We start from the raw sequence: 25,783 nt of genomic DNA, 5'->3' as shown, positions 1-25,783 counted from the left end.
TACATTACATCTTTTCATAATTACAAAATACCGTCGGCTCATAGTCTTCACAATTTCTCACACATGTGACCTCGGACTTTGTGCACTCATTGATGTCATCGGCTAGCTTTTGTCTCTATCTAACTGTGCTTAACCAGATTCTACCCCTGATAGGAGATATAATCCAATTACCAGAAACCACTTCTCAAGAACTCTGTCTGCAAGCTGTCTTTCGTAATTCACAAATAACTCTCACCAGTCTTCGACTTTTTGTACGGGCACTCAACCACTGAATCAAGACATACTATAGAACATGTCCTCAACTGCAGTTGACCTCATCTTCAATACTCGATCCGTAAGACCTCAATCTTTGTCTGCTACTCTACCAATCTTCTCAGTATGTTGACATCAATGACAAACATAGTCATGAATGCAACACACAGTCATGTTGTCAATCTCTCCAACGCTCCAGCAATGCTAGGATACTCCCCCATAGGAATATCATCAGCATTCATGCTAACAGATGCATGATGATGTACGTTATCTAATTCAATTGGAAGAATATACCATGCCAACTACAAATCTGAAGTCGGCGGTGCCTGTCAACATCATGGCTTGGTGCTAGAATGAGGTGTACATACACTATTCAAATATAACACTTAGAAATTTAGAAGAAATTATGTTCATCTAAATAGTCAAGTCAGGATGTCCTACCAATCTATATGTCTAGTGCCCAGACCATGAGTTGAATATATTATCTTTAATAAACCTTAATGATTATTTATATATACATATATATAATTAGAGAAATAACCTAAATTTCAAACATCATCTTTTAGTAATACTCTCTATACAACTGATTTAGAATTTTAACTGCTGCAATATGAGCTCTTGATATCGAAAAGTTTCACGTCAAAATAAAAACAATACTACCTATCAAAATCTAAAGAGGGGAAAAGTGCTGTTAAGGCAGCTATAAAAATTTATGATGGGAGACTACGTGTACTCCAAGCTCTAGAAAATGCAACCCAAAGGTCTGAAGTAAAAATGCACCCTGCAGATTTGCAAATATGAGCACCACAGTGGACAATGTAGATGGGTATGGCATGGGGAAATGAACAGAAGCTCCCATAAGCATGGCACAGAAAAACTCACTGCACATTAATGAATTTATCTCTGTCTGCAGACACACTCCACTCAACTCTCATCACTTTTTTATATATTCGTACCAATGACAAGCCTAAAATGTTTCATAAGTACATATATTTATCCTCTGTAGGTTGGAAAGTTTTAGTGCATGATGTTTCAGCTGTGTTAAGCGGTGATGATGACAGTGATGAAAATGTTGAGGGTTTTCAAGAAGTGTAACATAAATTTGAGGCCTGCACGTAATGTACTAAAACAATTCTTCAGCATTCACACAAATGGGAACTGTGGTGATGATTTTTGAGTAGCCCTCCTTCCTACTTTTTACAAGTTTTTCTTAGTGAATTGTGAGATGTCAACCAGCCAATGAAGAGGGAAAACATAGCAAAGATGAAGGGAGACAGACAATCGCAGTATATGGGTGACATGACATTGTTAGTGTGCTTCTACACCCTACACCTGCTTAAAGAAGGTTTTGATGCAAGTTGGTTCAGGCATAAAGGAAATGCAAGCTGCGATAACCATAGATGTTCTGAGAAGAGCTGGTGCAACGTTACAGATGTCTCACTGGAACAATAATTGCTGAATGGTCGAAAAGCACACTTTTTGGTATTTTGAGAGCAAAGATTTTGTATTGCAGGGGTCAGTGGAATCCAACCCTGTTTTGGCACTGATAATTGTATTAAGCCTATAATTTTCAGTCTCTTTCAAGAGTTAACTATTTCAAGCTTGGATTTTTTACCTGTCACCTTTTGGATAATACACTCTAAAATGACATCTTGGATTATTCACAAATATTTTGTTAAATTACTGAAGAAACAGTGAAGATAGTGACTATCTAAGCAAAAGATGGCACAAGCAATGTGAGTGATGTTTATTGCTAGTGCATGATCTAAGATGAAGATGAGCATCAATGATTACTAGATGTAGAATATCAATACTCTTCTAGTGTCAGCACACAATTATTCAGAGATGATTCATATAAACAAGTATGGATAGAATCATAGATGCATTCTCAAATCATTTGTACCTCCATCTACTTCTAAAAGATGGCTCACGTTTAAAATATGACCTATAGTATTGTAACCCTTACTGTCAATAGTGGATCTGTTCAAGGAATGTAGCTCAAACAGAAGAGAAATCAGTAAGGTTAGACTCTGTTTCAAATCACATTGCTTGATAGTATTTGTGAAGATATGAATGATGGAAGAAATGTATTGGATAGTAAGCCAGATACAGTATTACAAATAGAAATTCATGTTACTACTATGATGGTGGTTGAGTAGGTTAATATGTCTAAGATGTCAATCATAATTGTGGAATCAAATCCTTAATAGCATATATAACTTATATACACTTACCTGTTGTTTAGGCTAAATTTCATCAAGCCGCAAGCTATACCATCACATATGATAAAGGAATGTATGACCTTTTTATTGCTTTCTTGTTATCAGTGGCTACAGCTTACACATTCTATTTATATTGTTGAAATATTCTTGTGTCATGCTCAAACAAACAATCAAGTTGATATGATTGTACAAATGCTTTATATGTATTATTTAGTTGGAGATCCCTTTGCTATGAATGTTGTATAAACTATAATAAAAATTACATGGAGAAGGTATGAGTGAGAAATGGATATAAATCAGGGGTTCACCACTTAGGGGTGTTGGTTAAGTGGTGGTGGTATTTGTAAGTTTTAATAGATCTTGTTTGGTGGAGACTCGGTAATTTATATCTGATTGATTTCCTTTGTATGACAGACCTGAAGGATGTAGAATGAAATCTTGACTTCTGAATTTGATGTTATCTGATCCTTGTTTAATTTCCAGTCTGAGATTGATATGCCACTGTAATTGATATTAATCTGCAGATGAGAATTTGAACTGGATATGTGTGTGTATGTGTGTGTGTGTGTGTGTGTGTGTGTGTGTGTATTCCGTCAATACTTATGAAACAGCAGATGTTTCAACACAGAATGCTAATATTCTTAACAGTATTATTGTCCCCACCCAGGTGGTATTAGGCCATTGAGGTGGTATTAGGCTGTTGTGATTACAGGTTTGCGCCGTTGCTGATACAATGTGCTTGCGGGTTTGGGCCTCAGCTGTGTAACAAGGGGATGAAATCCCACATTTGGGGATTCTCTGGTTCATAGCACTTGGTCAAAAGCATTTCACGTGGAGCCAGAGGATGTGTTGAGCCAGTGTCACCAGTCACATTAAAAAGTTTTCTAGGCACTTAAGTTATTAAGAATCTAGATACAAGTTAAAATAAATAATAAAACAGTAAAAAAAAAAGTGAGATAATATAGTTAGGGGTAACTGACTATATAAATAATAAATATGATATTAAAGTTGTGTGGGAGTAATTGAGAGACAGGGTGGGACTAAACATGGAAAGAATACAAGGTGCCAACATGTGTTCCATTCAGTACTACAGACTACATAGTATTGGTCATATGATGAGTGGGCAAGTTTGCAAAATGCATCCTAAAGTCAAAACTCAAAAGAAGTTATTACTATGTTGAGGCATACAACTGATTAAGGTACAAAAACATATTGTGACAAATAAGCTCAATTACTCCATGATTGCATGAGATTCAATATTAATGTGAGAAGGAATAGGTTATACGTCAACAACAGCCCACAATTCTTGTACTACTGAATCATTTGCACCCTGAACATTTCATATAGAAAAGACTGAAATAGTTGAAGTCATTATAGACAGACCTGATTCCGAAGGGGAAAATAATAGCTTTAACTGATCATACGACATTGTCTTGGATACAGTTATTTGAGGTAGTGTCTATACTGTGACAAAAGAAGATATAGTTGATCATCTTGAACAAAAGGAGTCACAAATGTTTAGATTCGAATGTAATTGATTTGTTTAATGCCTCCAGTTGGCTATACAAGGGACAAAGAAGAAGATTTAAAATTGTTCCATGTGATTTTCTTTGTCAAACCTTTCCATATGGTAAATTTTTGGATGTCTTATCACTTTATTAAGGGATTGCTCAATCAACTTAATTAGATTAGATTGTATGATGAATTTAAAAAATGTAATGTGTCCCTTGAATTTTGTAAAGTGGGGTCTTCTTTAGCATATTTATTAACTTTCTAATGCTTTCTTTTTCCATCCATTTGAAAAGGCTTGGACCTTTATTATTTTTATAGTTTTCTAATTTAGAACCTATCTATCATATTGAAAAATACAATAAAAGTAGGGTCCACTGTAAATTTCATTAGGACAAATATTAGACTCCAAAAGAAACAAAAATTAATGTTATTATTTGACGTGTGCCTACATTAATTTAGCAATCTTTAGTGAAGTCGGGTGTCTATCTTAGAACATCAATGTTAATCATATTCAATCAATGTTAACTATGTTGGCATTATGATACATTTTTGTCATTAGTTACAACACTTATTGGATTCTGAATGCTTACCGAGCTCTCACCGGAAGCCAAGCTTTACCTAGTTATCAGAGTTTACCGAGTGATCAAGGTGAACAAAGAAGTCAGTGTTTACCGAGTGATCAAGGTGAACAAAGCAGCCAGTGCTTACCGAGTGTTCGAGGTAAAGAAAGGAATCAATTTTACCGAGTGAAGATGTACTTGGTATAGAACGAGAACTTCGTGATAACCGAGCTCCTGAGGTTATCAAGGAAATTAATTTTACCGAGCTCAGACGGTCATCAAGGAAATTAATTTTACCGAGCTCAGACGGTTATCAAGGAAACCAACTATCACCGAGTCACAAGGTTCCATCGAGTGTTTCCTTTGATCACCGAGCTACAATTCAGATAGAAGTATTCACCGAGTGACATCTCTTCTACCGAGTCTCCAGTGGTTACCGAGTTCAGAACTACTCGAAGTGTTTAGTATGAACCGTGCCTTCACTTCTACCGAGTGCATGACGATGCCGAGTAACGCAGTGGACGCCGAATATCAGAAGGACACCGAGTCAGTTCAATGAACCCGAGTTTTTACCTTGGGCCGACTTTGTATAGAGATTTGCACTTGTTGTTTTGGCCGACCTTGCATGTATTGTTTATTTGGATGGTATATATATGTAATGTATTGTATCATTCAGATGTAAGGAAGTAAGTAAAAAAAAAGGGAGAAAGCAAGTAAGAAGAAAAGTAGAGTAATGAAAATGCGAAAGTATGTGTGCTGAGTTGTGAAGGTATTCAGCAAAGTCGAGTTTTGGAGCAGAAAAGTTTTATCTATCACATCAAGGTGAATCAGAGCATAGCGGATCTTATCAGCAATCAGTTGTAATCAAATCCACTGTTTCATTCTAACAGGTGAATTAGTTTTTGTAAATCCTTTAACAAGGTAGACTTAACAGTCTTTTGTAAATCTCCTAACAGAGTGCATACTTTATTGTATGTTTGGAAATCCTCTAACAAGGTGGATCTAGCAATCCTTTGTGCTCCTAACAGGGCAGATCACCAAAAGTGGTCATTGTAAGCCTTAACCGGCCAACTTCATACTGCAGTAACGAAGCTTTGTGGGTTTCATCCCCACCCCAGTTTTAATTTCTATTTGGAAGGTTTCTGGGTCACCAAAATCTGTGTGTTCAAATGTTACAAATGATTTTGTTTCATGCTTACAGTAGGTTACTTGGATAAATGATAAATATATCAGTATGCAGTTTTATTGTTTGAAATTTTAGAAGTTACTGATTCACCCCTCCCCTCTCAGTAACTTGTCATATCTTGAATATTTCCAACAAACTATATTCAATAGTTTTGGCCTTTGCAAGCCATTATTTCATTCAACACACATTAGCTATTCAGCATTTGAAAATCAGTCTTCATTTGTTGCTTTTCATCACATAATCTTTGGTTTTCTTTGTTGATCTCTATAGTTTCAATAAAATTGCAGTTTGATTGAAATAATCCTCTATTTATCAATTGAATAGGCCATGAAAGGAATTTGTTTCACGTTTCGAACATGACTACAATTCTAAAATTGCTTTGGTGTTCAACACCATTGGACCCTCCCTCTCTTCTCTAGAGTCCAACTCAGATGAACTACAGTAATTCAAAGAAGTTTTTTCCTCACTTACCACTTGATTCTTTAGATTAAATTATATACTGTTTACCCTTATCTTCAATGGAAAGCATTATTTCTCAATTTGAAGTCAACTCTGGCTGCTAGAAAACAAACCTCAACCTGCATTGCATGCTTTCTTGCATAATCAGATGACCACAAAATTCAATAAAAAAAATGTTTGAACTCCAATAAGTACCTTTTGCCCCATATGCATTCCATGCACTTCCATTCTTTATTGATCTGCTATTACCAAATGGAAATTTGGAGGCCAAATGGTCAACTTATTGAGGCTTCTCAAAGTATCTTGTGGAAATACATCCACAACAAACTTGCCATAAACAATTTTGTTAGTGAGATTCCTCCCAAGGATCTTCATTTGCACCACAGCTAGTTTCTTTCTCATGTTAGCCATCAATAACATGAGATTAATCACTTGTTCTCCCAAAAATAGAGGACTTCATCCCAGGAGGAGGGCTTGAGTATATTAAGAAAGTCATGGAAGTATTGTATGGAATGTGAAGCCTAATGGCACATTGGTGCAGCCTCTTGAATGCAACAAACTGATTTGGAAGAAGGATGTGGGTATTTGTTGTCAGACCTCCCAAACTTGGGCAATTCAAATGATAGCTACCCAATGAATGTTCTTATGCTTAATCTTCTATAACAAGAATTTTGAAGGGTTAAACATCTACCTGCCAAAGCCATGGTTATTTGCTGGAAATCTACATTGCCATATTTGCTCAGGCAAAGTGGAATTCAAAAGTCAGTTCGTAGAAAATTTGAATATTTGGAAGTCATTTTTTGTCTGTCATTCACTGCAAAATTTGCCAAATCGAACCCTGGTTGGCTTTGCAATGAATTATGCCAGGCATTCGCTGATGTTGATGAACTCAGTGAATGGTGAGTGACTGTGGTCTGCCAAAGTCAAGTTGACTTTTAAAATTGTTCTTTAATTGTTTTTTTGGTCGCTTTTTAGGTCACACAACTTGCTAAACTCACGATATTCCCATGTTTTCTTAACAGACAATACTCCCCTTTGTTATTCTACAATACTAAGTTCTCACCTGCAATGAAAACAAAGGTGATACTCAGTCCTCACATGCAATGAAAACAAAGTTGATACTTAGTGATGTTAAGGTTGTGCCTGAGGCTGCTAGTACTGATGCTAGTGGCAATGTTTGGGCTTCAAATCTGCAACAGCAGAATGATGATGATATTTATTATTTATCACTGATGACTGTTTATTAATGTCGACATTATTGTTTTTGAACCGATACATTGATATGGTGGTGTGTTTTGACATTTTGTCTTGTCATTTGAACTAAAACAACAATATATATAGTGGTGTATTTTGCTAAGTTGCTTTAATATTAGCATAGTGGTGTATGAACTCATTTGCTGCAGCATACTTTGACATATGTGTGTGTGTGTGTGTGTGTGTGTGTGTGTGTGTATAACTTGTATGGACAAACTTAAAATGAACCTGAATTCAACTCCAAAAAAAATTGGACAAATTTCAAACCCGCATCTGTACTAGAATCTGAACCAGCAACTTTGCTGGAAATATAAGTGGCATTTACATATAGGCATTTACTTCCTTATAATTAAGTTGTATTTCATGTATATACTTTTAAACTTTTAGGATATTCAAGAAAGGTTTTGGATCTCTAGGAGTTTCAATGCAGATCCAAGTTTTGGAGGATCTTATAATTTTTCAGAAAGTAAGATTTCAGTAATCTGTAAGCTCTTATCTACTATTTCCAATGTTGTTCACATTGCTAAATCATCTTGGCACCTACTGAAGTGTATTTGGCATCTTTGGAAGTTGGAAGATTAAGCATTCTACATCTTTGTAATTCTGTTTTTTTGGGGACAGCAAGTTGTATTACTCTTGTAGTCATTTCCAGAGATATAGAAAGCTTGCAAACTGTTTGAAAAAGTGCCTGCAGATTTTTTGAATATGAATATAGTTTGATGATTATTTAGAAAATCGATTGCAGCTATTATGACTGTTAGTATGATTAAACTTTTTATTATTGGTTGAATGCAAAATGTTTGACAAAATGGCAATAAGCTAAAAGTCAGATATAATTACAAGTTTGGAACAATATTTCCTGCTAGGGTTATTACAACCTTATTGTTTGTAGCACCATGAAGACTTTTCTTCTAATTTTATTGCTCTAATCTTTGTTTCTGCAGTTCCTTTTAGTAGTTCAAATTCTCTACTGTAACCTGCTTGACAAGCTTGTTTGTTGTAGTTCCTTTGAGGCTCCATGTTAACTATGGTAGCTTTCTCTATGTTTGAGCCCAAGTAACATGCTTCAATAATTCATAGGCATTAAATATATTTTCTGCTTTACAGAAGTTGCTCATCCAAATTGCAATTTATATCCTACAGATACTATGCCAGTTACCAATCTACCTTCCCATCTAGCATCATGAAATAGATCAATAGGAAATTAATGTCATTTTTCTCACCTGCCCTTGAAACTTGTCATCTCAATTCACCATGTATCCTACAGATACCTCTAACCAATCACCAAAACATCCCAATAAAGGGAAGAACAGAAACGACATTATAGACTTCTTCAATTGATAAACACAATCCCCATCAAAAAAATATCACATACCAAGTGATTCATCTTTCACAATAAAAATTTAATACTCAACAGCCAGTAAAATAGTGGCTCGGAGAATAATCATGTTATTCCTAGTGCTCACTGAAGGATTACGTAATTCTACTGGTTACACTGCAGATTGGAACCATTCTTTGATGCTTAGTAATGATGGTATACTGGAGAAGATATTAAAACATTGCTAAGTTGGTTCTTTGTTGCTTGGGAGGTATCCAAATCACACAAAATGCCAAGAATCCCAGTTGGGTGGGGTCTTCAATATAAAGACTACTGATATTTTCTAGCTATCTATAGATGTCCAAATGTTAACACCAATGCAAACTGTATTGAAGCTTCTAAGCCATAATGTGTAATAATTATAATAGGCAAAAAGGAGATATTTTGCTTTCTGAGAACTAACCTCCACACAGCAGATATCTCAGTAGCTAAGATACGTTCCTTTGTTTCTGGCAATACAGTGTATTTATCTCGAATGAACCCAACAAATCCAGACTGTCATGAATCAAAATAATTCATAAGTTTCTAGTAAGACAACTGAAAAAAAAACATTTTACATTTACAGGCAGTGACATAATTCTTTACATATGCTAAATAGTAGAAGAATACCTGTGTGGTCTTTAATAAAGCCAACCCTTCTACTCCAGATGTCACATCCACTTCTCCGCATTTATTTATGTTAATTTCTGTTGTATGCTTTTCTGTTCCAAGCTTAAAACCTACAGGCTCCAAGTTCAAATCATTGTGTCCAGGTAAATAAAATGGATTTACATATAAACAAACCAGTTAATGTGAACCTCAACCAATATAAATATGGTATAATTCTTAATACTTCTATGGGTGTACATCATAAATGGAGAAATTGATATCAATGCCATGAGTTGGAACAGGGAATATGAAAAAGAAAAAATAATTCAGTTATTAATTACTAACATGAACTATAGTAATGTGGTACTTCGGTAAATTATACTATGTAGGCAATTGTAGTAGACAGAATGCGGGCAAAATTCACACAATGCACATTATTTTATTCATATTCACTCAGTTCTAAGTTCCTAGTTCGGGATTGAGGTTGAGAGTTTGGTTTGCAGGTTTGTTCAAAAGACAATTTAGGGTCTGGCATAGATATAAAAGCAAAAAAATCAGAATTGTGTGTGACTGTGTGTCTCTCTGTGTGTGTAGACGTCAGTAATTAAGTTGCAAATACCATGCATAGCAACATATATTTCTAGTAAACAGAAGAACCATTAAAAAAATATATAATAATGTCAGGCATCAACAATCAACCATCATGTTAAGGAATACAGGTAGCATCCAACAATATTAGGCAAGACTGTCCAATTCGATGATGATATTGTAGACAGAAACCTATAGGCAAGCTTGGAAGCACAGTTTGTGAATTTGTGCTTGGAGAGTAGTTGGCAATTTAAACAAGTTTAGTGGGGGTCTAAGAGCAATACCCCCAATGAGGTGAAGGGGCTCATGGGGATCTAGGGGCAATGCACATCATTTTTCATTCGCAATTGTTTTGAATCATTTTGTCTATTATCACCTGACTCAAATAAATATTTGTGACTTAAAAAATTGCAGAAACAAATCATTTATTCAAAAGTACTCCATGGTTCAAGCAAGGGACTTTCATGTAAAAGTACAAAGAAAAAAATTAGTTTTAATCCATGTTTACCCCACAGACTACGCCAAAATTGTAAAATTGACTACAGAACTGTCTCTAAACTTAAAATACAGACAAGAGAACGACTCACAGCAATTCCTTCACTTCTAAATCTAACATGTTAAATTTATGGACATAGAAATGGCCATGTTCTGGTGAGATGTCACGCAAGAATAGGTGAAACCTATCAAGGCCCTTACATATTAAACTCTGATAACTATTTATCGAAACAAGCCAACCTTTCAGATCCAATCAAGATTGGTAAGTATGTAGAAACCTTGGATAATGACCAAAGTGGTGTACATTAAATAGCAAAAACGAATTGGAAGTTTTTGCACTGTTTTCACAGGTTTCTTGGCCATTTTGTACCAGTTCTAATTATTGAAAAGCAAAATGAAACTAGAAAACAAAAAAAGGCAAATGAAAAAATGACAAAAATTGGATAGTCGAAGATGATTTTGATCATCTTGCATCCTCTCTCAAATAATAAGGTGTTCAAATAGAGAACACCTTCGGCATAATTAAGTGCTATTATAAAAAGATGTGAAAGGTGTGTGTGTGTGTGTAGAATGATAAATGAGTTATAGGACATGTATAAACCCTCAAAATATATGAATATATGATGTTACATACATACATATATAACTTATTATAATTTGGTTTACATTAGTGTTACCCCAAGTTTGTGGGACGAGGACGGAAGGGAATGGGGGTACAATTTTCTAGGACAGCAATTTTTTTAACAAGATTGGGGACGGCAAAGGGGACGGCTATATTAACTATAAGAAAATATTTTACCATTCACTTAATTTTGTTCAATATAAGGTTTTTTTAAATCAAAGTTATGTACTTAATGTCATTTTAATTTTGTGCTTGTAGGTTGCTCAAAGATGTTTCTAGGGCCAAAGATGTGGTTAAAGATCAAAGATTACAATGGAAACAGTTTCGCAGCACCATACTTCCAGATGGAGGGACGGATGCAAGAAACCATACCATCATTATTTTTTTGGTTTCTTGCAAGGATCAAGTAGTCATTTTGAAACCCTTCAATGTCTTTAACCAAAATAAAAACAACAGAAAATATGGCTCTAATGTTAGAGAAAGTTGTGATGGAAGTTGGGGTTGCTAATGTGGTGCAAATAATAACCTACAATGTATCAACATGTGGCAATGGTAGGATCCTCCAAGATAAGTATAGCACACTTTATTGGTCTCCTAGTGCAATGCATGTCCTTGACCTTCTTTTTGAGGATATACGAAAATTGGATTGGGCAAGACCGGTTGTAGAGGATGCAAGAAAGATAACAAAATATATCTACAATGACCCTTGGCTACTCCCTTTGATGAGAGAATTCACCCATGGGAAGGAATTGGTTAGACCTATTGCCACAAGGTTGTAATGATTTTCTTCACATTGCAAAGTGTTATTAGTCCTTTGAATCCTTTGAAGCAATTGTTTGTGAGTCCACAATGGCTAGATTCAAGCTATTCCAAGAAGCTTGATGGACAGAGTGTTGCATACTGTTAATCATGAATGCTTGATGCAGTTGTATGGGGGAGTTTGTTAGTATGTTGGAGAGATGATTGAGTACTTATGTGTTGCATTCATGATAGTGTTTGTCATTGATGTCAACAAATCAGTTTTCTAGATAGTTCAACCAAAGTTGCAGAGAAAGATTCGTTTGGCGAGGTTCGTGGCACTAAGTTATGGTATGTGCACTTTAAGGTATATTCAAGAACCTGTCCTGATGCTATGTCCATGTTCGCAAGAAGAGTTATGAAGATTTGTGTGAGTTATAGAAAGTTTGGTAGAGATTGTTCTCAAAGAGAGTTTCTGGTTGACAATTTATGGTATTTTTCTACTTTCAATTATAGGTGACGGAATCCTTGGTTAAGTTTCTTCGCTTGGTAGATGGGGAACAAACCCTAATGGGATATCTTTATGAGGCCATGGACAGGGCCAAAGAGGCTGTAAAAAACTACAAGAAGGGGGCAGCCTCGAGTTTGACCCATATGAAAAATTATTGATAGGAAGTGGAACTATCCATCCTATGGGGATTCCAATGGAGAGGTCATGGAGGGCTTCTTTGATTGCATACAAAGGATGGTACTTGGTATTGAGGTGAGAGACCTTAGAATGGTTGAGATGGAAGTGTATCAAAATGCAACGGGAAAGCTGTTTTCCTCAAACTTGGCAAGAAGAGAAGAACACTCAAACCCTGGGTACAATATTTGGATTTTCTGGCGTCTTTCGCATGCATGATAAGTAGATAAAAGCTAAGTTACTAAAATATGTTTTCACCTTGTTTTCTAACTCTTTACTATTTATCTTGTTGATGCTTGGTGGCGAACTTGGGGTGGAAATGTTCCAAATCTGCAAAAAAATTCCCTTCACATCTTACATCAGCCATGTAGCTGATCCATTTGTGAGCCTAATTAGAGCTTATTCGAGGCCATTCACATGAAAAAGAGGAACAAGTTAGCACAAAGACACCTCAATGATGTTGTTTATGTGCATTATAATTTATAACCTTAAGTTGCAATTGTGATTGGACATCACAAGAGCAGCCTCCATTGTTCACAAGCAATGAGATCTGTGATTTGGAGAGGCAAGCTATAGAGGGGGTGGATTCGTATGCAGACATTGAGGAGGATGAGGGCATTGAGAGTGAGGAGAATACAGATGATGAGGAAGAGTTGTTAGCAGAGTAACGAGAATCGCCATAAAATCGCCTGAATCGGCGATTAGATTCAGCAATGGCGATTTTTTTGGAGTCGGAAATCGCCATTGCCGATTTCTTCAAGTGAATCGCCTGAATCGGCGATTCAGGCGATTCAGGCAAAAAATCGCATGAATCGCCTAGAAAAATTGGCAGGAATCGCCCGCGGCCAATAAAGTATAGAGTTGTAAAATTTTAAAAAATTGCTTGGTTTTTTTACTTTGTTTTTGACCATTTCTCTTTGTTATAACCCTAAAGGGCCTTCTATTTATTTAACATGAGTAGAAGAGAGGAAAAGTGAGAGAGAAGAAGAGAAAAGAAAAGCCATAGGTTTCTAACCGGCAAGAAGAAAGAGCACAAAAGGGATCAGCAATCCATTTGGGGAGGCCATCAATTGCATTGGGAGCATTAGGGAGCCAATCTCAACACTCCTCAACTCATTTGCAAGAGGTAAGTGCTCTTTTTTTTTTTGCATGTTAGTGTATTATGCATCTTTTGTTAAATTTTTATAGTTTTCAAGATTTTTAGTTTAGATCTTGAATGTTCTTTATTTTTACTAAGTTGCAAACTAGGGTTTGTTGTTTTGTAGCTTTTATTAGCTTCAAACTTTGATATTTTACATATAAATTTTTATTGCAGCAGCCTTTGCTTTCATTTTTTGCAAATTCGCAATGGGTAGAAAAGATGAATGTTGGAAATATAACGAAGAGTTTCCTGGAAGAACCAAATATCAAACAAAATGTATTTTTTGTAAAGAAAAAATAACTTCTGGGGGTATTTATAGATTGAAATACCACATTGCTGCTATACCTGGACACAATGTTACAATTTGCACTCACCAAACTCCTGAGGCAAAACGCACTTGCTTAATGGCATTAGAAAAAATTGAAAAAGACAAAGCCAATAGGAAAATGCAACTTGAAGGGTTAAGGGGTATTGGCTCCCATGTTCCCGCATCCGCATCTGCAGCCACATCCACATCTGCATCTGCATCAGCTTCTGCATCTGTAGGTTGTGTTGGAGAGGGTTCTTCTAGGCCTCCTTTTTATCCTAGTTCTTCTGCTCGTGCTAGTGCTAGTCGGTCACATACTGAGACAGAGTCCCACACCAACCTATTGCAGCCTAGAGTGCGGAAAAACAGAATGGATAGTTACTTTGTGCCCCGCACTACTCCTGGTTCCCAACCCACGCTTGAGGGCATGGGTTTGAACAAAGAAATTCATGATGCTGCCAGAAAGGAGATATGCAAATTTTGGTACTTTTGCAACATTCCATTTATTGCAGCCAGGTAATTGATTCTTTTTTCGTTGTTTTCTTTAAAGTTAAAATTAAAAGTAAAAGTAAAACTTTAATTATATTTACTTGTTTTATAATTTGAGTCTTTGACATCTAAATTTTTATTTGTGACAGGGCTCCTTATTGGCAGAACATGATTGACGCGGTTGCTATTTGTGGTCCGGGGTTTAAAGCCCCAACTGAGGCTGAGTTGAGCGGATACCTCTTGGATGAGATGGTAGAGGACATGAGGGCTGAGCTCGAGGAGAACTGAAAGGAGTGGATTGCAAAGGGTTGCACCATCATGACTGATGGTTGGACAGATAGGAGGAATAGAACACTCCTCAATTTTCTTGTATCCTGTGGAGGTAATTGATCATTCTACTTTCCTACATACATAATTGTAAATTTTGATTTGTTGAATGCTAATTTGTTGATGATCCATTTAATTTTAATATTCTAATTCGTTGTTTTGTTACTTGTAGGATATACCATGTTCATCAAATCCATTGATGCTTCCGCACATGTAAAAAATGCCACATACTTATGTGAGGCTATTGAGGAAGTCATAGCAGAGGTGGGAGAACAAAATGTGATCCAGGTGGTGACGGATAATGCAGCAAGTTATGTTGCTGCAGGTAAACTTTTAACTTTTCAAGTTTTGAAAATAAATTTATTTGAATTTTGAAATTTGAATTTCTAATTGACTTAAAATTGTTGTAGGTAAACTTTTGATGGAGAGGCACCCCACCATATTTTGGTCCCCTTGTGCAGCACATTGCATTGACCTCATGTTGGAAAAAATTGGCAAACTTGAGTTTGTCAAGTCATGTGTGGAAAGGGCAAAAAACATATGCAAATTCATTTATAATCATTCATTTTTCCTTAGCACAATGAGGAAGTACACAGAAGGCAAAGAGTTAGCTCGCCCAGGTATCACGAGGTTTGCCTCGAATTTCATCACCTTGCAGTCCTTGTTGACATCAAGGGATGAATTGAGGAGCATGTTTGTTGGGCGGGAGTGGATTTCCTCTTCCTATGCTACGACCACTGTAGGGATAGATGTGGCGGATTGCATATTTGATGAGGATGGTTTTTGGAAACCCGCTAGAGAAATCCTGCAGGTAAATTTATTGCAATTTAACATTTAGTATTTTACTTTTACTTTAAGTTATATTATTTTATATTTAAGTTTTGACTCAAGTTTTTTGTTTTACTTTATATGTAGGTCATTGAGCCCCTTGTAGCTTTGCTACGAACTGCTGATGGGGAGAAGCCCTCTATGGGCTACATTTATGAGGGCATGGATAGGGCCAAGGAGGCCATCAGAGCCCAATATGCAGGAGTGCAGGAGAAGTATGGCCCTATTTAGGACATCATCGATAGGAGATGGCAGAATCAGCTCCATCGACCCATCCATGCAGCAGCTTACTTTCTGAATCCGGCATATCGTTTCCGTCCTGAGTTCAAGGCGGATGCAGAGGTTCTCACTGGCTTATACACAGTGATTCAGAGGTTGAGTAGCGATGAAGATAGCGCTGCTGCGATTGTTGAGCTAGACCAGTTCAACAATAAAGAGGGGCCACTTTTCTCTAACAGGATGGCCATAAATGCCCAGACAACACTACAGCCAGGTAAAAATTAAATAATATATTCAATGTTCATGAATCTAGATTCTAATCTTAAAGTTGATTATGTAATTTTAGAGTTAACTTGTAATTTCTAAATGAGACTAATTGTTTCTATTTTCAATTTTTCCCTTATTGCAGATACATGGTGGCAAATGTTTGGGGCCACAACCCCAAAACTTCAAAAAATTGCCATTCGTATTCTGAGTCAGCCAAGCAGCGCTTCTGGATGTGAGCGCAGTTGGTCCATGTTCGAGCACATCCATTCGAAGAGGAGAAACAGGTTGACAGTGCAGAAGTTGAATGATATTGTCTTTGTTCATTACAACCTCCGTCTTAGGATTAGACAGATTTTGGTCACTAACTCCTCTCCAATCATTCTAGAGGAGATTGATCCAGAATCAGAGTGGCTCACAGAGGTTGTGGATCCAGTCTTCACTGAGGAAGACCGTGTGTGGGTTGACCAGGTGGATATAGAGGCTGAGGCAGCTAGAGCACGTTCTTCAGGCATTGGTAGACACACACGTGCACGCACAGGCACAGGCCCTAGCGACGTTCATGAGCCCATCTTACATGCGGGAGATATGGCTCGGCAGTCCTCTAGGACCTACATTAGACGCCTTGCTACTAGGCAGACTGGATACTCAGAGGGTGAGGCTGAGGTTGCAGCCGAGCTTCAGGATGATGTTGAGGATGATGATGATGACTATGAGTCTGAGGCTTGAGCTGGAGCCTTGTTTTTATATTTTGTTTACAGATATTGATACTGAATCATTGATAGACATATGTTTCAAACTTTCATGGATCTTCATCTTAGATTCTTACATACATTTATGATTTGATGTCTTATGGATCATCTTACATACATTCTATGATTTAAATCATTGTGATCATTTGATTTCTATTTACTTTAGCTAGCCTACAATTTACATTTTAGATAACATAACTACATATGTGATGGATTTTATGTTCCATGTTTATGTATGTTAAGTTTTAACTTCTATTTGATGATGTTATAGTGTGTTTAAGTTATATTCAATAAAAGGTGCATGAAATAAGTTTTAAATTGTTAAAATCTTTAAATTTAAAGGGTTTTTTCAAATTTGCCGATTCATCGCCGATTCATTGCAGATTCATTGCCGATTCACGATTCGATTCGGCCTTGCCGATTCCGATCCGATTCCAATTCTTGTTACTTTGGTTGTTAGTGTCAACACCATCTACATCCAAGATAGAGGTCCAACCACAACCACAATAGCCTTCTAGAGCTAGACTCCCTCCCACTCCAATAGTTTTTACTACAGTTGTTGGGAAGGGAAAGAAGATGTAACCCATTTTGATATTGTACTGGACACTTGTGTTTGCTTATAGTTTTACAAAGAAAATTTGCTAAGTTTAGTTTGCTTTAGAGTTCAGACTATCAGTTTATGGCTACAAGCCATCAACATTCCACGTCCTATTTGCATTTATATATATCAAGATCAACTTGTTTGGTTTGTTTACTCATTTAATGACTCATTAGATGCATTTCCTTATTGAATTTTGCAAAAAAAAGCATTTCCAATTAAATTTTAGCAATTTTTTAAGTTCCTGACTTATCTTTGATATTTGTCATCTTTTGCCCTCGGCGATAAGTTGTTGATAATGATAAGGTGAACTATGGTACAAAGAGAGGATAAATATCAACATAGAGGAAGGCCATTTATATAGTTGGATATCAACCCTCAATGGAGACACACTCTTAAGCCTTCTGCATGTGGACCCTTGAAACTAGCCCTTTGGTTAGACTGTCAAAACCCTAGTAGCTGACCTCTACATACTCCTTCCTAAGAGTTGTTTCCTCTAGAAATATCTTTATATTTGTAAATGTATTCAAAGATTTTCCAAGCAATTTAATATTCTAGAAAACCACAATATAAACAATTACAAACCACAACAATCAAAAAACTATTTACGTTTGTGCATGAATTGTTTGACAAAATGCCCATGCAACAAAGTTATGAAAAGTGGCAAAAACTTGGCATAGGAAATTGGGTCGGGTCATTACAATGGTATCAAAGCATGCATTGTTTGTGAAAATTGCAAATTTTCAAGAATATTCAAGTACAAGATATTAAAAAATATCATACTACTCATCCAAAAAAGATTAAATAATAAATATCAATACATTAACTACGTTTCCTCCCAAAAGATGAGATAGTATGCAGTTGCACACCCTTCTTCACCAAGCAACTTGTCCTTTTTAGAATGATCTCTCCATACCCTTTATTTCCTTGTGAATTCACATTAACTACATTGATTGAAAGTTCTTGAAGTCACCAAGAGAATGCAACCATTGCACTCATAAAACCATGTGTTTCTCCTAACCCCACCACATAAAAATCATGATATACCTCATAGTTGCCAAGGGTTAATTTTATCTATCACATCGTCATTGGGCATGCAATTGTGATTTCATCTATAACAATAACATTGATAACCACAAAACCTTCTTTCTTCAACCCCCCCTAGTCATCAAGCTTTCATCAATCAAATTGTGGGTGTGCTCATTGCCCAGTAGAATAGTCAAAGTGTCATTGCTCCTCCAAATTGTTGTAATCTTCTATGGGTTTCTCTTCTATGGTATGTTATGGTTTCCACAATATAGGCTCTTTGTTCTCATACTACTATGTAATGGACTTCGCTTGCCAAGGCATCTATGATAAGGTTCCCATGGCTACAAGCTTGATGCACTTTTGGAAAATTTGATGAAGGGTAGTCCCTTACTAACACAACGCACATAACACAACAGAGAAAAGAATAGAAAATTGCAAGAACAGAAACACTTGCTTTCTATTATCTCAAATGAAACAATAATTTGCAAGCAAGAGCCACCGAATGCCCCATCAAATCAGCCCCTAGTAACCCATATTTTTCTTCTTTATATTGGCAATGTTAACTGCACAAGAAAGCAAAAATTGTAACCCCCCATTTTGAGGTCACTATCCATATACTATTTTACCCTACATTGAAATATGTTGAGAATATGTCCCCAAACGAATTTCAAAGCTCTAAGGAGTTTTTTAAGGTATTCTATTTTTCCTCCCAAAATAGTGCAACTTCCAAATTTTGCTATTCTAACCACTTTTTAGAAACATCTCAAAGCGCTCTACAGCACTAGAGTAGCAAAGTGCCATTTGATCAAAGTTTGATCCCCTTTCAAAGCCTCCAAGGCATTCAAAACCAAGAAAAAAAAATTGTACCACCCTGCCAAAATAGATAATCCAATAATCTTCAAAACCAAACTCAATCTTGCCATGAAACTTTACAGATTGGCTTATATATCAAAAGTGAACCTCTGGGGAAGCAAATTGGACAATCCATGCTCAAATGAACAACCTACTAAAAATAATGAACTTGCCAGAAATAATTGAAAAACTAGATAATATTTTTGGATGATACAAGATTGCTTTTACACCTTGGATGCTCCTACATCAAAATTTTACTTCTAGAATCCAATATTGAGTGAGCATAGTATAAGCTTGTTCCTCAATAGAAATGTCTCAAGTGTCAAGACCCTCTTGATAGCTTAAACGACAATTGGAAGTTATTGATGGTCTAGTAGCCTTAACCAACCCAAAACACTATTTATGTGTAGTAGTTTATAGGTGGATATCACTCAATGTTATGTACTAATTGCACATCATTACTTGTTAATAAAGAAACATCTTCTAGTGTATGTTACAATGAGTTATATTTCTATGTTTTTCATTTCAACTTACTCAATGATGAAAGCCAAGGGGATTGTCCCTATCCTGGGGACAATTAGACATCCCCAACATCAAACACCCATTTCAAAAATAAAGACTTTAGTTTTTAAAAAATAATCTTTATTGTTTTGTGAGGAACTTCCTCCTAGCTCTCCCTAAAGGGAATAGGTTAACTTTTTATTCTCATTTCAACATTTCTATAAGAGAAAAACAGAAGCAGCAGCGGGAAATGGTTCAAACGTTGAAGCAAGGCATTGAAAGAGGAGCAGCGTGGAGATAGAAGGAAAATACATTCAATCTAGGGTAGTGGGATTAAATCCTTATTAGATGTATGTTCCCTCCTTTCAATTTTTACCCTACTTTTTCTAAAGCTTCAAGCACTAAATATCTAGACTTTTATTTTTCATTTTTCCAATTTAAAGTTCCATACAATGCAGAGCAATGAGAGTTGCAATAGTAGTGAGAATGAAGTGGAAGTGGTTGGTGGAAATATAAGAGCACGTTTTGAGGAGGGTGGTAGTTGAAAGCAACCAAACCCATTTAAGTGCCCTTGAAAAATATGGAAAACTACTGAAAGGGCCCTTCAACAACAAAAAAACCTCTTCCAATATGTTGTGCTAAGGGTAAAAAGGAGCAAAATCAGGAGGGCGTAGGGTGTGGAATTGCCATGCTTGTTTGAAAGAGTTTAGAGGCAGCTACACGAGGGTACAGTCTCATTTTTCAGGTCTCACGAGCCATGCAATTAAAGTTTGTATAGAACTACAAGAACATGAGAGGATAGAGTGTCATAGATTGCACGTGGAGGTGGATATGGTGAAATAAGGTGTAGCAATGTTGGCACCTTTTGGAAGTGTGCAATCATGTATGCCTACACCATCCACAACTGGCAGTAGTCAAGTTGGCACAAGTGGAAAGAGGAAGATGAGGTGGTGATAAGGGAGAGTTAGTGAAGCTATGTCTAATGTGCAAGCATGAGAAGCTATAGATTCTTTAATTGCCAAATTCATTTTTGTTCATGCCATCCCATTTCATGTGGCTCGTTTTAGAGATGTAGCAACTATTGTTCTCTCATTCATATCCCCTAGAGATCATAGGCAACACATTGCTCTCCTAGACAAGGAGTATTCCCAGGCTAATGTGCTAATGGGGAATATGAGGACAAGCTAGATGATGACAAGTTGCTCTATTGTGACCAACATCAACCACTACTCAATATCATGGTCACATGCATAGTTATAGGACTCAGAGGTGTGCCCAATCAAAGAAAACAGGTCAAATTGGCCTTGGGCTTGAACTTGGGTAAGTTAGGCTGAGTTTGTGTTGACTCACCGAGTCTCGAGCCTAGGACTCGACTACGACAACAGCTCACATAAAGTGAAAAAGAAACATTATTTTAACCCATTTACATTGACTTTTTGGATCTATAGCTTTCTCTGAAACACAAAAAACAGCAGTCTTTCATTTGCAAACACAAGGAAGAGAGGATAAAAGGGTTTAGAGAAAAATATTTAGATTTTAGAAAATAGACCAACAGATTGATTGCTCTTAGATATTGGTTGTGGATTGTTTGTACAAGTTAGTAGCTTGCATTCAGGCATTGATGGTAGTTAAAAGAAGCATTTGGAGGAGGCCTCTACAAAATTGAAGTTCATTTTTTCATTTTTGGAGAAAATTTGAAGAGATGACTTATTTTTTTGTGTTGTTTTCTATTTTTTTACATTCTTTTGCATTTTTATATAATTTAGTTTTGTTTCATTTTACATTGATGGAAAAGTAAGAAACCCTAGTTTGTTTTATTTATTTCAATTTAATTAGAATTTGTAGATGCTTATTTTTTCATTTATGATATATTGCAGCAACATAATGTTTGAGCCTGGGAGTAGTGCACCTAGTGGTAACCCAGATGCAGACTCTATTAGATGCCAAAGGAATAAGATTTAGAAACATGCCATCCCTACACCAAAAGAAGTAGATAAATGTTGGCATTGCAATGTTAAATATAAGGGGGGGGAGGGGGGGGGTGGCGGGGCGGCGGTATTAACTACTTGAAATGTCAACTTGCACATATACCTGGGCATGATGCAAAACCATGCATAGCAACACCCTGGGATGTTATACATGAAACACAAGCTCATTTAGAAGAATTTGAGGAGAAAAAAATTTAAATAGAAGCACATGCAAGAAATGGAAAACTTTGGTGGAGAGGCTTCTAGGACTCCTTGGTCTCCCCTACCTCTATCTACAAGTAGTGGTACTACGAGTGTGAGCATTGGATCTCAATTTGTAAGAAGAATTCCACATTAGATTACCTTTGCTTCTTGCACAACTCTGGGTGCCCAACCATGGCTTGAGAGCATGTGTTGGAATAAAGAGAAACATGAGGTTGCAAAAATGGCTGTAGGAACCCCAAATAGGCTCTACGCTGATCACTGTTTGTTTCCCTGAGTGTAATGATTGTTTTTGGTTTGTTTTTTAATGTTTCATGCTGTTTTTGGGTTTTTGAGTTGACGAAAAGAAAATACAAATATTGAAACTAATCTACCTAAAATTATAACTCAAATCTAATTATAATGCTGATCAAATTCATTTATTCAGATGGCTCCTAATGTTTGTACAATACTTATTGCTAGAAGAATACATTAAAAACATCATCATTAATAGTTGAAAAAAACCTGATTTTTGTCTCCAATATGCAACCACGCTGCTGATTGCTTCCTCCTTGGGTAGCGCCTATCAAAAACTGCAATATTAAATCTCTGATTTTTAATTCACTGTAGCGCTGTACTGTTCACGGCACTGTAGCGCACTGTTCATGGCGGCACTGTAGCATGTTACTGTTCACGTGTACTGTAGCGCACTGTTCACTGCACTGTAGCGCACTGTTCACGGCACTGTAGCTGATGTTATAATCCCTTCCAACCTATAAACAGATTCACACAATATTGACTCCAGAATAAAGCCAACTCACAGGCAAAATTCAAGTGATATTTCACACCCTCAAATTGCATCAACTCTAAAGATACTACGTCCTCCATAGTCTAAATTCCTCTCAAACTTGTAGAAACCCTTGTTGCCACAACTTCAAGAAATTTCACAAGGCAAAGTTTTAAGTAATTCTCATAACCTGCTCTTGAAGGAAGACAAGGTTTGTTTATAAGGACTCCTCAACTCCAAAATGAGTCTCCACGCTCAATGTGGGATAAAAGATATAATAATAACATTAAAAATGTTATTACATTAAAACTTAGAAAATCCCTTTTAATTTTTTCCATAAGCTTGGACCCACAATTAATTGAAATAATGGCCCCTTTTATGATATCATGACCCTCATATTATAACTTAACAATATAGGCTCAAAACCAATAATATTTATTTTAACTAAATAAACATTAATATCTCCATTATTACTCAACATTTTTTAATGTCGTCTGAACTGGGAGCTAACATGATAGAACTGCATATGACCATCCCCCTTTTCTAAAAATAGCAGGGGTCTATCTTTATAACTCCAAAACTGCTAAAAATAGCCTGACCAAGCCAAACTCAAAGAAAAACTCATCATAAACAAACTCTGGCAACCCAAAAGAGTACTCTGCTTTGGTCCTTGGAAGATCTCTACACCAAGGTGACCCTCTATCCAATCCTATTAGCCTACGAGGGTCTCTGATAGGCTAATCACAAGCTAAAGTGATGTCTCTAGCTAGAAGGGGACATCACAATGGCAATTGGAGATTTTTGGTTCTACAACAACCTTCTATTTCTTGCAGCAGCGTACTCATATTTTAATTTTGTCTTGGTTTTCTTTCTTTCAACTTTCAAGAGTATGCCACATTGATTATTTTTATTTTAAAAGGTGAAATTTGAAAGTAAAACTTAATAATATACTTATTTTGTTTATTTAATTTATTTTAGGTCTCCTTATTGGCAAATTATGGTAGATGTTACTTTTTTGGGTCTGGGGTTTAAATCACTTGATAATGAGCTATAAGGTCCTATTTTGACCCAAAAATTGGCTGATATTAAAGCCACAATTCTCAAGTAGAATGAAGTATGGAGGACAAAGGATTGGTCCATTATGACTAATGGTTGGGCTGATAGAAGAAGTAGAACATTGTTGAATTTTCTTGTCTCCTCGCCAGGTAATTGTAGAACTTATACTTACTATTTTGTAAACTATATTCAAGAGTCAATATTGATTTAGTGAATTGAGTTTTTTAAAGTTTGATTGGACTAAATTGTTTTTTTTTCGTTCTAAGGTGGTACAATGTTTTTGAAATCAATTGATGCTTCAAGAAAAAAAATGTTGAGTACTTTGTGAGGTCTTGGACGAAGTGGGCAAGGAGAATGTGATATAGATAGTCATGAATATTGTAGAAAATTATGTTGTTGCAAGTAAAATTCTTGCAGAGAGACACCCCAACTTGATTCGGACCTCTTGTACTATTCAATCGCCTTAAGCTCATATTGGAGGATCTTGACAAACTTCCCTAGATAAAAACGTGTAGAGCACATAAGGATTATTTGTAAAGCCATATAAAAGCTCACTTGGGTCCTCAAGCTTATGAGGGATTTCACAAATAAGAAAGAGTTGGCTTGTCCAAGGATCACCCAATTTGCAACAATTTTTATCACGTTATAGTTTTTGCTTCAGTCCAAGGTCAGTTTGAAACACATCTTTGTGAGGAGTGAACCACATCATCATATGTAAAGAGCAATGCGTGAATTTAGACAACTGATGGAGTTTTTTATAAGAACGGCATTTGGCAACTCGCCAAGGAGATTATGCAGGTAGTTTTTCCTTTTTGTTCTCATTTTCATTTTTTTCATAATTTTTTCACATTTGTTTATGTTCATTGTTCATTCTTAAAAGTAAAACTAAAAGCTCAATGCTTCAATTTTCACAATGATTACAGCTCATAGAGACTCTTACTTTTCTCCTACAAATTGTTGATGGAGAGAAGCCTGCAATGGGATACATTTATAAGGGCATGGACACAGTGAAAGTGGCCATTAGATGTTTTTACTTAGAGAAATAGGTTAAATATGGTCCCTTATACAAGGATGTTGATCAATGATGGCACAATCTTCTTCAAAGGACAGCCCACTACCTTAATCAAACATTCCAATTTTGCCCAGATTTCAAGGTCGCTAAAGAGGTGTTTGGTGGGCTCTACAAAGTTGTAGAGAGAATGTCTTCTCATTCATCAGTTGGAGCACACACAGTTTGTGAGCTAGAAATATTTAGGAATTCATAAGGAGACTTCTCACGAGACATGCAAAAACTATCGAACACTAGATGCCAAGTAAAAATCTATTCACGGCGTAATTTAAAATTTAAATCATAAACTTTTTTATATATGATTCTATTACCATTTTATGTTGATAAAGTCAAATTTATAGAATAGATTATAGAATTGATTTTAAATTTTTCATGTTTAAAATACATGGTGGGAGATGTTTAGTACTCAGGTGCCAAATCTACAAAGAATTGCAATTCGTATCTTGAGCTAGTCATGTAGTGCTTTAGGATGTGAGTGCAACTAAAGCATGTTCGAGCATATACACTCAAAAAAGCACAAGTTGGCAGTAAAAAGGTTGAATGATCTTATGCTTGTTCATTACAATCTTTGCCTTTGTCACAGATAGAGCTAGGGCACAGACACATCTCATATCATCTTAGACGAGGTTGATCCATAGGCAGAATGGAACACTAAGGTTGATGATCCTACTTTCGGTGATGAAAACTTGGATGGATTGATCAAGTGGATCAAGAGGTAGAGACAATAGTGATGGTAGAGGAGGCTAGAGCACAAGTGATCCACAGGCAGAATGGAACACCAAGGTTGATAATCCTACCTTCGGTGATGAAAACTTGGATGGGTTGATCAAGCCAATCAAGAGATAGAGTCAACAGCG

At 36.3% G+C, this 25,783-nt stretch overlaps 2 protein-coding genes across 3 annotated transcripts in view; one reads left to right on the top strand and one right to left on the bottom strand.

Moving 5' to 3' along the window:
- LOC149531737 (uricase / urate oxidase / nodulin 35) overlaps nt 1-25,783 on the bottom strand; it is a 143,557-nt gene that overhangs the window by 4,849 nt on the left and 112,925 nt on the right. For both annotated transcript variants that reach the window (XM_089809540.1, XM_089809541.1), the window contains 2 exons: nt 9,433-9,542; nt 9,227-9,318 (listed from right to left, as the gene is read on the bottom strand). In XM_089809540.1, coding sequence (XP_089665666.1) covers nt 9,227-9,318; nt 9,433-9,542 — 202 coding nt within the window. The remainder of the gene's footprint in view (nt 1-9,226; nt 9,319-9,432; nt 9,543-25,783) is intronic.
- On the top strand, nt 15,339-16,067 carry LOC149531738 (uncharacterized). The gene is made up of 2 exons (XM_089809532.1): nt 15,339-15,614; nt 15,719-16,067. Exons 1-2 carry the CDS (start codon nt 15,384-15,386, stop codon nt 15,860-15,862), a joined length of 375 nt encoding a protein of 124 aa, XP_089665658.1. The 5' UTR covers nt 15,339-15,383; the 3' UTR covers nt 15,863-16,067.

The sequence above is a fragment of the Cupressus sempervirens genome, chromosome 11 (assembly GCF_028749045.1).
Source record: "Cupressus sempervirens isolate cs-2001-9-10 chromosome 11, ASM2874904v1, whole genome shotgun sequence".
Lineage (NCBI taxonomy): Eukaryota > Viridiplantae > Streptophyta > Pinopsida > Cupressales > Cupressaceae > Cupressus > Cupressus sempervirens.
This window is presented reverse-complemented; position numbering and strand designations above follow the sequence as displayed.